The 10439-nt window shown below is 37.9% G+C and overlaps 3 protein-coding genes across 4 annotated transcripts in view; 2 read left to right on the forward strand and 1 right to left on the reverse strand.

The window, feature by feature from the left end:
• The window catches only part of LOC107675242 (caldesmon-like), a 26905-nt gene extending 21757 nt beyond the window's left edge, over positions 1-5148 (forward strand). The window contains exons 6-12 of the mRNA XM_016469520.1: positions 40-83; positions 952-1033; positions 1365-1505; positions 2193-2291; positions 3308-3400; positions 3517-3625; positions 5120-5148. Coding sequence (XP_016325006.1) covers positions 40-83; positions 952-1033; positions 1365-1505; positions 2193-2291; positions 3308-3400; positions 3517-3625; positions 5120-5148 — 597 coding nt within the window. The remainder of the gene's footprint in view (positions 1-39; positions 84-951; positions 1034-1364; positions 1506-2192; positions 2292-3307; positions 3401-3516; positions 3626-5119) is intronic.
• Positions 5149-5275: 127 nt separating this feature from the next.
• On the reverse strand, positions 5276-8602 carry LOC107675243 (adhesive plaque matrix protein-like). The gene is made up of 2 exons (XM_016469521.1): positions 8591-8602; positions 5276-8550 (listed from the first exon to the last, which is right to left on the reverse strand). Exons 1-2 carry the CDS (start codon positions 8600-8602, stop codon positions 5587-5589), a joined length of 2976 nt encoding a protein of 991 aa, XP_016325007.1. The 3' UTR covers positions 5276-5586.
• Positions 8603-10179: 1577 nt separating this feature from the next.
• Positions 10180-10439, forward strand: part of LOC107675259 (troponin T, fast skeletal muscle isoforms-like) — an 8253-nt gene continuing 7993 nt past the window's right edge. For both annotated transcript variants that reach the window (XM_016469539.1, XM_016469540.1), the window contains exon 1: positions 10180-10227. The gene's annotated coding sequence lies outside the window, so the exon portion shown is untranslated. The remainder of the gene's footprint in view (positions 10228-10439) is intronic.

The following is a 10439-nucleotide window of genomic DNA, read 5'->3' on the forward strand; positions in this document are numbered from 1 at the left end:
AAACATTTTTTTTTAAATGTAACTTTCTTTTAATTCCAGATCACAGAGAGAACAGAATCCTTGAATCGATCTTTAAAGAAGAGGTGAGTTCATTCATCAACATAAAATTAGTAATACGACTCAGCAAATGAGAAAGTGCACAATCTACTTGACATTCTTGGCCTCAGTGTGTTTGCAATAAATGGCAGATTCTTGACAAAAACTTACAAGTATGTTGGCAAAATGGCTGTTGACTAAATGTAAATATTGACATGGTGGCATAGGTCACTGTGATATTTTGTTAGTCCATTGCCTTGTCAGCAATGATTTATGGGTCGGCTAACTTTAACCAGATGTGGAGAGTACACTTTTCCTGATGTCTGCTAAGATATTATTTTGAATACAAACACAAATTAGACTTATCTATACATACAAAACATTCAGGACACTATGTGAAATACTACTAGTACTACTACTACTACTACTAATAAAAAGTTATGTATTTTGATTTGTTACTTTTTTGGTAAATGTCATGTTAGATGGTTGCAATTTTGTAGGTTTTTTAAAAATTTTAATATATGTATTGTGACGATATATGGTAGCCTTACAAAAATGATAAGATTGAGCATAATTGAATGCATTTTGCCTGTTCTTTTTAGTATTATTACTATTATAGTATTTATTATATATTTATATGAAGATTTTCAATTTTCATTTTAAATTTTGATTATTTTTTTCTTATTTTTTTTATATTTCTATATACTATATATTCCCAAATACAATATGCTTTATTTTTATTTCAGTTTTAGTAATGTTAGTACTTCTAACTTTTACTTATCTTATTATTTTATAAGTTTTTCAGCTAATATGCATATTGCATTTTAAAACTTTGCATATTTTTAAAACTTTTTTTTTTTTTTTTGTAATTAACAAAACGACACTGGTTCATATGAATCTTTGTTTCGAAAACAGCAACAGTTTCAAGAAGACCCAGAGACCCGTACTTCTGCCCAAGATTGATGACAAACTGGAACAATACACTCATGCAATTGAGGTTCAATTGTCTTATATCTTGTTATGTTATGCTTTTTTATGTATTGATGATATTTATGTTAATCTGTAGTCAAAGTGTGGACAGTAAATTCTTATTTTATTATCTAATGCCTGGTTTAAGAATGATCTCTTAGTCAAACCATTATTTAGAGAAATCAGGCCTGTCTCTGGCAGCATTTAAACAAATGGATCAGATGGTTTATATTTAGAGTGATTCAATGGGATCTCTTGTTGTACCGCCTCCTGAGAGTCTTTTGCTACATTTGCAGTATTTCTTTAGAAACAATTAATCGCTCTGACTCACTGAGCCTAACTGTCTTAATGGATTGCAGATCTCCTCTAAAGACGCAAAATTGACTAAGTCAGCAGCAGTTGACATGCCCAGTGTCTCTGCTCCAGTGACCTCCAAAAAAAACCTGTTTGAAGCAGGAGAGGCCTGGAGTCAAAGCAGCCCGAAAGGAACACCTTTGAAGGTCAGAAATCAGATCTCATTTCATTCAATGACTCACACCCAAAAAGGAAAACTCGGTCATCACTCACTTACCTTCACGTTGTTTCAGAAAAACAAACATTTTGAATATTGTACTGGTCGTTCTTACAAAGGGTGCTAAACCTTTCAAGCATGATAAAATCATAAAAATGCTCTGCGTTCTGTACTTCAAGTCTTTATGGGAGTAATAGTGGAGGAAGCATTCAGGAAAATGTCCAACTAATAAGAAATCAGCTGTTTCATATCACCCCTTTAAATATTATGAGGGAAAACAGTGATGTCAGCGCACTTCTATTATTGCTTTGAATGAGTCTTAGATTGTGCAAGTTTGGAGGTCAAGAGGCGGCTCCAGCGTCGCAGCGGCGGCAGCGTGAGATAGGTCATGTAGTCATGTAGTGTGGAACAACATCTGCTCTTTACACCTTCACATTCACACCCACACTATCGGTTTGCCAGAGTCTGACACACATGAACGACCATCAATGGGAAGCTCTTGTGCAGGAATTCTTGGGAAATGTTAGCCAGATCAATCATAACCTTATGAATTGTGCTTCACCGCTCCATCAACATATGAAGCCAAAACTAAAACATACAAAAAAGAAAATCATTTAGATTATTTGTAATTCAGTTTTGTTATACATGCTGTTCTGTAACGGTTTTATATTTTTAGGATACAGACTGTGTGAAAGTGGGTGTAGCAAACCTGATCAACCATTGGGTGAAAGGAAGTCCAGAAGGCGGGAACAGACACTCCCCTTCCACACCATCTGTAAGTCTATTAATGAACCTTGAAAATCTTTAGATGGTAACCAATGTGCTGGGGAGAGATACATGTATTTGTCCCATGGTGGAATGGAGAAATTAACTAATAATTTCATTGGCATATTTTTTGAAAGACCGAGACTGACGTTTCTGTGTAGAACAGATGTGTTAATTTACATGTAGTCAAAAAATGAATATATATACAGTAAAATAACAAAAAGGTACATTTATGTTGCCCCCTTGTGGTAGAGTGAGCTACTGCATCTTCAATTATTTTCCGAAAAACAAAAACAGTTAATCAATCATCATGTCCGGTATACCGCAATGTTCTTTGATGGGTGTATGTGGTTTATAATGTTAGCGGTTAAGGTCTGAAGAAAAAACCTTAAGATCATCACATCCAGATGTAATGAACATTGTTTCTATGAAACATAAGAGCTTTTGAAGACCAGAAAAAAAGGCTACATGATTGAATTTCATCTTTGAATCATTGAGTGATAATAGATTATGAACATCTGGTTTATGTCAAATAAATAGTTCGCCCAAAGTCGTTTACACACCCTCATGTTGTTCCAAACCTTTTTGATTTACTTATTGTGGAAAACAAAACGAGTAATTCTGAAGACTGTGCTGGTTTCTCTTTTTCATGCAATTGCAACGAATGGGGACTGAAGCTTTCGAGTTTCTAAAAGGACAAAAAAAGCACCATTAAAAGTCATTTATACTACTTCTACACTATATTCCAAGTCTTCTGAAGTGATTCAATAACTTGTTTGTAAGAAACTGAGAAATTTCAGTGAAATTAATGAGTTTGTTAATCCGGTTCCCAATATCAACCTTAATGACTCAAAGAATCAGGCTAATCTGGTTCTTGAGTTCAACTCAATGACTCAATGGTCTAGTCAGTTAATCAGTGAAAAATTACTTAGATTTCAGGTCAACATAAAAGGATATTGGGGTACAACAGCAGATTTAGGAAAATAAAGTCATTCTTAACAAATGCTCTCTAATGTTTTTTTCCAGGATGTTAAACCTGGAGATGTTCTGCAGAAAAAGAACATGTGGGAAATTTTTGGAGAAGGTTCTGCAGGAGAGAGGTCAGGACTGGGAGGAAAGGTAAATATTCAGATAAAATCTTGTACTGATAAACCTTAAAATGATTTGAAAAGTTAAATGAATCTCTTGCTTAATGCCACTCTCATTATTTCTTCTACTCACCTTTTATATTGTAGGGCTCCTCCTCTGGTAAACGGTACAAGTTTGTTGTGACAGGCCATGGAAAATACGAGAAGATTTCCACTGATGGTGATCATTACAGTGTCTACCCGAATGGAAAAGCAAGTGAGGCGCTTTCTTCTATTTTACATAGTTTAAAGCTAACAAAACAGTTCACATGTACATTAGTTTATTTAATGAGTAAAAGTAAAAGAGCTTAAAATTTGTTTCTTTAAATAAAAAATGCCAAAAACAACAACAACAATATGGATACATGGTCTTGATGCCTTTTTGCAGGCCAACAAAGGCATGCTAGGTAATGTTATCTAATATGAACTAGCTACAAAGCTAGTACCAAACTAGCTACATAGCAAGCTAGCTAAGATTAGCTTAAAATAGGCCTACTGACTGTTGTAGCATTAGAGCATAAAATATGCTTTTAGAATACTTTGAAAAGACACAAAAACCCAGAGCGACTCAATTTCCAGTGCCTTATGGGATGATATCCATTTCCCCCAAGTACATAAATGAGAGCTCTAAAAAGTCATATCACTCATGTCATTGTTCTAATTCAAAAGATTCTTGAAATAAGAATATCACATAAAAAGTTAAGATGCTATCGCAAGTATACTTTTGAGAGCTAATATAATTCATTTTAAAATAGACCTGAAATTTTTTACATTTTTAAATCTCGCTGTCTAAATGTTTTTCATACACCTGTTTGATAATACATTGATAATATATCTCAAACAAATCACAGCAAGCTTCTAACACAATGCAAATGTTTCCATTCAATGGCTAGTGTCATAAAAGTAGTCATACAAAATATCCTCTCTCAAAACAGGTATTTTATTAAAAAAAAATAAAAAATAACATTAAATCTAGTACAGTGCACCTTAGAATGCAAAGCATTATACACATCAGCATCAGTAAAGAGAAAATATTCTCAGTCTGACGGTTTCTGCAACAAAAGACAAACATGCAAAAAAGGCCAAGCCTACAAACTTAACATTACCTAAACCTGAAATAAGAACATGCATGAGTTGGAGTTGACAATCAGCATTCACTGTTATTCATTTAATCATACTGAAGCAACGAGAGCATTTATATTAAAGGTTTGGAAAGCCCCTTTTGAGGCTCCACCAGTGAAAGCTCTTTGTCAACACTACGCCCCAAGCAGAGTGCGCCATGCCTTGCTTTCTGTACTAATAAGGCTTAGAACAAATTTCCAAAACTTAGCATACTTACTGTATACATCTCTTTCTTATACTACCTCTTAATTCTTTCTTCCGCAGTTAACTGGTTCCACTTGCCCACCCACCTAAAACTCACTCTCAATTGTCCCTACACCTTAAAAAACATACAATAGCAATTTGTCCCTTAACACCATGTTAACTTGTATATATATACTGTATATCTTATCCTCACAAAGATTTGTTACGCCCCATTAAGCACCATAGAATACTGGCTGTAGAAAAATATTGCTGAGAAAAAGGTGTGGTGTATTTTATTGTAATGTTAAAAAAGAATACTGTAGGGTAACTAAAAATTTTCGATACCTAAAACCTGCATTATATTTTACATGTTCATACCCCAAAACACTCTCTTGATTTTGCTTAGATTTTGTCTCTTGTGGCAGGCTGGAGTGATATTTCTGTATTATTAAATCATTTAAATTATTATTATTATTATTTTTTGATGAAGGTGTTCAGGGATGTAAGTATTATCAAAATTATAACCATATTTAACATGCTCATAAAAAATGCCGAGATGAGCTTTGAAAGTCTTAAGCAATAAACTCTTTAATTTAAAAGCTTCAAAACGATATGATTTCTCTTTATTCAGTATTCTAATTAGCTTAAATGGCTAATGCCAGTTGACAAGTGGGCAATTACCTACTGCAAATAAGTTACTGTGCATTTGACAGATAGTCATTTTTTAGTTTACTTGCCAATTGACCGGTTATAAAGTTATAAAAGCATATGTAAAGAATTGGACAGGATAATAAACAGAACTCAACCATCGCAATGAAAGCTAACACCATCCTTGCCCACTATTTATATGTTATCCAGTTAGACGTCAGTTGTTTAAGAAGTACTGAAGCCTTTGGCTGTTCTATTAAAGTCTTTTGGTTCTTCGTCTTTATTTTTGCGGCCTATGAGTCCCATTTCAAAAACTGTTGCAATCTTTGTTGCTGGTCGCGAAACTGCCTCTCTTAGTCGTCTGGCATCAAACCGCGGGCTGTACAGGAGAACTGGCAAACGATGCGCAAATGTGGGAATCTCTTTTGGCATCTTCTGTTCTGCCTCCATCTTCTTTTGCTCCTCGGTTTTATTGGCTTCAATTTGTTGCATTATATTCTCTTTGGTGGAGAACATTTGGAAGAGGACAGCATCCCACATTTTTGCTGCCCTTGGGGAGTCTCTACTGTCCTGGCTGTCAGTAGGCTTAGCTTCGGCTTCAGACTTATTTTGCATTTCACTTACATTTTGATCAGCGCTGGCAGGGACATCTTTCTTTGACGCAGGCTCTTCCTCTGGAAACTTGGGCTCCTCTGCTTCAACCACCATATGTTTCTTAAGGCGAGACCAGCCACTGAGTTTTGACTTCATGCCTTTTGGTTTCTGCATCACCTTCAAGAGAGGCTCTGCAGTTAGGGAGGAGCCTTCCTCACCCTCCTCCTTCTTTTCCACTGCAGACCTGATCTCCTGTTGTGGGCTAGCTTTTGTCTCCACTCTGTCAACCTTTTCAGGTTTGGTATCCTTTGTTTCAAGGTTCTCTTGGTCTTCTCTTGGTTTAGCCAGTAGCTTAACCACATCTTTAACCTCTCCTTTTTCAGGAGGTTTTTCAGAAGAAGCAGCTTCAAGCTTCTGCTTCTTAATTCTCTCTAACAAAGACATTTTTGCCTCTGTTGGCTTCTCTGTTACTTTGGTTGTTTCGGCATTAACTTTACCTTCTGACACCTTTGGAAGAGCTGGCTTTCCCACATCTTGGTCGGATAATAGCACAGCCTTACTAGCAGATTTCGGAGTTACCTTCACTGTTGGAGGGGTTGGTGTCATTTGGGAAAGTCTGGGAGATCCATAGGTTGGAGTTCTGACTCTTGGTGTCACAGTACTTATTGGCTCTGCTTTTGCTTCTGATGGTGGTGTGTCAGCTACAGATACCACAATAGTTGGAATTTTAACATCAGGAATTTTTGCTTTTAATTCTGGCACAGTTGACTTGGGAATGTCCCTTACAGAGTTTGCTTCTAGCATAGAGGCTAACTTTGAAACCTCTGGAGGTGGAGCCACCACAGCGGTTTCCTCTTTAACAACACCAGCCTGAGGTGGCAGGACTTCAACTTGTTCTTTAGGCTTTACCTCAGACTTGTCATTCGTCATGGTCACATTTACATCAGGTTGAGGTACTATTTGTTCCTGTTTTGAAAGGTGAGTTGCCTCTGCACTTGGTAGTGCAGTTGATGTAGAAATGCTAAAACTGGGTGTGTAACTCTTTATTCCTCCATGGGCAACATATTCAGAGGGAGTCAATCCATAATATGTTGGTTTGGATTTAGGTGCTGTTGGTGTTTTGGGTCTTTGACCGGCAAATGGAGGGACTCTAGATAACGTTTTTTGATACCCAACTGAGGATAAAGCAGGCTGTGCAGGTTCAGTCTTGGGTGTTGTTGGGGTTTTAGGCTTTGGCTGCTCATTTGGGCTTTTCTGTATTTGGGCCTTTGGCTTTGATGACTCAAGTTTTGAAAGGTTTTCTGTGGTCTTATCCAGCTTTTCTTGTAAGGGTTCAGTTGATTTGACATCTATGTCCCCATTTTGTAATATTTCTGAATGACTGGTGTCATTCACTTGATTTGATATTTTATGCATTTCATTGTGTGGACCATTCAAACTTGAGGTTGGCGTTTTGGATCTTCTGCCCTCCATGTGCACAGGAGACACAGCAAATAAAAGTGGATTTGGTCTTGAAATCTCAATCACAGGTACTCTAACATGTGACACATTACCTGAAGGTGTCTTGGGACGCCCTGAAGGTGTTTTTGTTGAAATAAAGTCAAATGTTGGTGTCTTTACTCTTGTTGGTGTTGTAGCCCCCTTTGCCTCAAGTGTTGGAGTTGTACTCCATTTTGCCTCAGGTGTCAGTGTTGCATTTTGTTTAGTCTCTGAAGCAGGAGTACTGACCCTTTTCATTTCAGAAGATGGAATTGTCTCTTTCTTGACTTCAGAAGTTGGAGTTTGGCTTTTCTTAATTTCTGAAGTTGGGGTTGTAATCCTCTTGACTTCAAATGTTGGTGTTGTAACCCTTCTGATCTCTCTGGTTGGTGTTCTGTCTCTTCTTATTTCAGATGTTGGTGTCACTATCCTTCTAACCTCAAATGTTGGCGTTGGGCCTCTCAGTAACTCTGCAGTAGGTGTTTTACTCCTTGTTGGTGATGCATGAGGCGTTCTCACACCTACTGTCTTTGCTGTGTAATTGGTGATTTGAGGAACTTCAAACAATGGTTTTGCTGTTCTAGAAACATTCAAAGTGGCTGGCTGAGGGCTTGGAGATTTAGAGGTTACATGAGTGGTAAGATCTGAGCTGACTTCCACTCTTTGTGAAGTTTGTAGAATAGTGACTGGAACAGGTTCATGTGTGTCAAGTCCTGGTACTGGTGAGGCTGTGTATTGAAATGCTGGAGACCGGCGTTGGTGAGCCGCATATGGTTGTGGTGAAAATCTTGCTGTCTTGCCGTAAGTGAATCCTCTGTGATGAGGATAAGGAGACGACACATGCTGATACAGTGGTCGGACGTTGAAGCGTGGGTGTACCGTGCCAATGTAGTAAGGTGTCTCTGGAGTCTTAGGAGGAGTTGAGTGATCACTGTGCTCCAAGTCAGGGCTCGCTTCATTTACTGGAGAGAGGCTTGAGCGGAAGGGGACCGACGGTTGTGAGGCCTGGGCTGCAGCTTTTTTCTTCGCTGTCTTCTTGAGTAGTTTCTGGAGCCGGACATTTTCTTTCCCAGGTTTGGGACGCAATCTTTTTGCAATAGTGCAAATGTAGGCCACCTGTAAAAGCTTGTAAAAGAAGCTTCCAGCCCAGAGTGACACGAAGAACCATATGAGAAGAGGTCGTCCTTTTAAGGCCCTGGTAGGCTGGGCAGTTTGGAAAATTTCCAAGATGCAAGTTCAAAAGAGGAAAGGGCAAGAATAGCAAAGCAGTAAAATCATGCACAGCATAATTGCTTCTTAGCAACCACCTGGTGAAAAAAGTCGTCATTGTACATATAAAAATATATGCTCCGTGGTAATATGTACACTTATACGCATGTGCTTACCAAGAGATGACTGTAACTGAAGACAGGTGAAGACACTTCAAACGAGGTCCCCTGTACATATAAACATGTATGATTTTTTTTTACATGTCCTTTAAAATAAGCAACTGCATTTTAATAAAGACGTAATATATGGTGACAAGGAAACCAATATCAGTATTATTAATTTCAGTTTTACAGTGCTATATTACAGTCCCTATTGCACAAACCTGTCAAGTTAGCCTGCAACAAACTGCTGAAGCCTTTTCCCAAAGGACAGACATGGCATGCACTTCCATACTAGGCATTCATTTAATAATATCCAGAAGACAAAAATATCAAATTTCAAGCAAATTTTTCTGGGTTTATACCTGTTTGTCTGCTGTTCAGGGGTGGCCGGCGGCTGCCTGCTTGTCCCAGCTTGGACTGTCAGAACGGGAGACTCATATTGAGTTCAACTATTCCCCCTACCTTCAAATGGAAGGCACAGGCTCCATAGCAGTCCAAAAATAAAACCCTGAGTCCGTTACTCAGAATGCATGGAGAGTGGTGACGGTGTAGAGGGAACCATCAGCGAAGCAGGGGGGATCCAGGTCACCTTAGATATCACCAAGTGTCCCCCCTCCCCCATGACACCAGATGCACACCCTCATTTACACAATCTATAAGCACAGCACCCCCTACAGTTAAGAAGAAGCTATTATACTATTTAATATAATTAATGATTATTTATGCATTGTTAATGACAGGCTGGAATCACTACAATTTGTACTTCAATGAATGTGCATCAACAATGTAAAATAAAGTTTAGAGTTACTAAGTCACATCTAATTATTGAATGGCATTTAAATTCAATTTAGAAATGTATTGCCATATTAGTGACCTCAAGACATTTACAATGAAAAAAAGGAAATGGTATCTGTAAGAAACACTTACACCAGTTGGAGTAAGTTGGAATACAACTCATATCATTTCAGTTTCATATCACTGAGGAGTTCCTAACACAACATATGCGGACTTGGGAGCGAGCCCTGGGGAACACCCCAACACTTTGTCTGAAGCATCTATCCATTATTTTGAAAATAACACCAAAAGGCAAGCGGATCACACTCACATTCATCCCATTCAGAAAATGTGTTAATTGTGCTTACGTAGTACCACAGCAAATATAGCAACAGTGTCTCGGCCCACTCCTCCAAACTTACGCCTCTGTTACATTTCCTCAAACCCTCGTCCATCTCCTTATTCAGTGCCTGGGCCAAGATCTGGACCTTCCCTTCTTAACCCTTCCCACTACAGAATCTCCACCAATGGGATATTTTCACAGATCAAGTGTCACTATAACAGAAAGACTTTTTCATGCCTGCATGTTTGCTGAACTTTACAACCAGTCTCTGCCAGCAGGGAATTCACTTCTTTCAGCCTTTCTGAGGTAAGAGTGAAAGAAGGCACAAGTGCAGCGGGTGAGGAAATAATTAGAGTGGGAAATATTGTGTGTAGTTTTGTGTGAGTTTATACTAAGACAATTTGTGACAATGAATGTGTGAACTCATCAGGTTTTTACACAAACTTGTGGAGTTCATATAGCATAATGCATTTAGTTGCATCAAAAGCTTGGTCAATTATTGACTCCTTAAATTATAT

Source organism: Sinocyclocheilus anshuiensis, unplaced genomic scaffold (assembly GCF_001515605.1).
Source record: "Sinocyclocheilus anshuiensis isolate Anshui unplaced genomic scaffold, SAMN03320099.WGS_v1.1 scaffold532, whole genome shotgun sequence".
NCBI classification, from domain to species: domain Eukaryota; kingdom Metazoa; phylum Chordata; class Actinopteri; order Cypriniformes; family Cyprinidae; genus Sinocyclocheilus; species Sinocyclocheilus anshuiensis.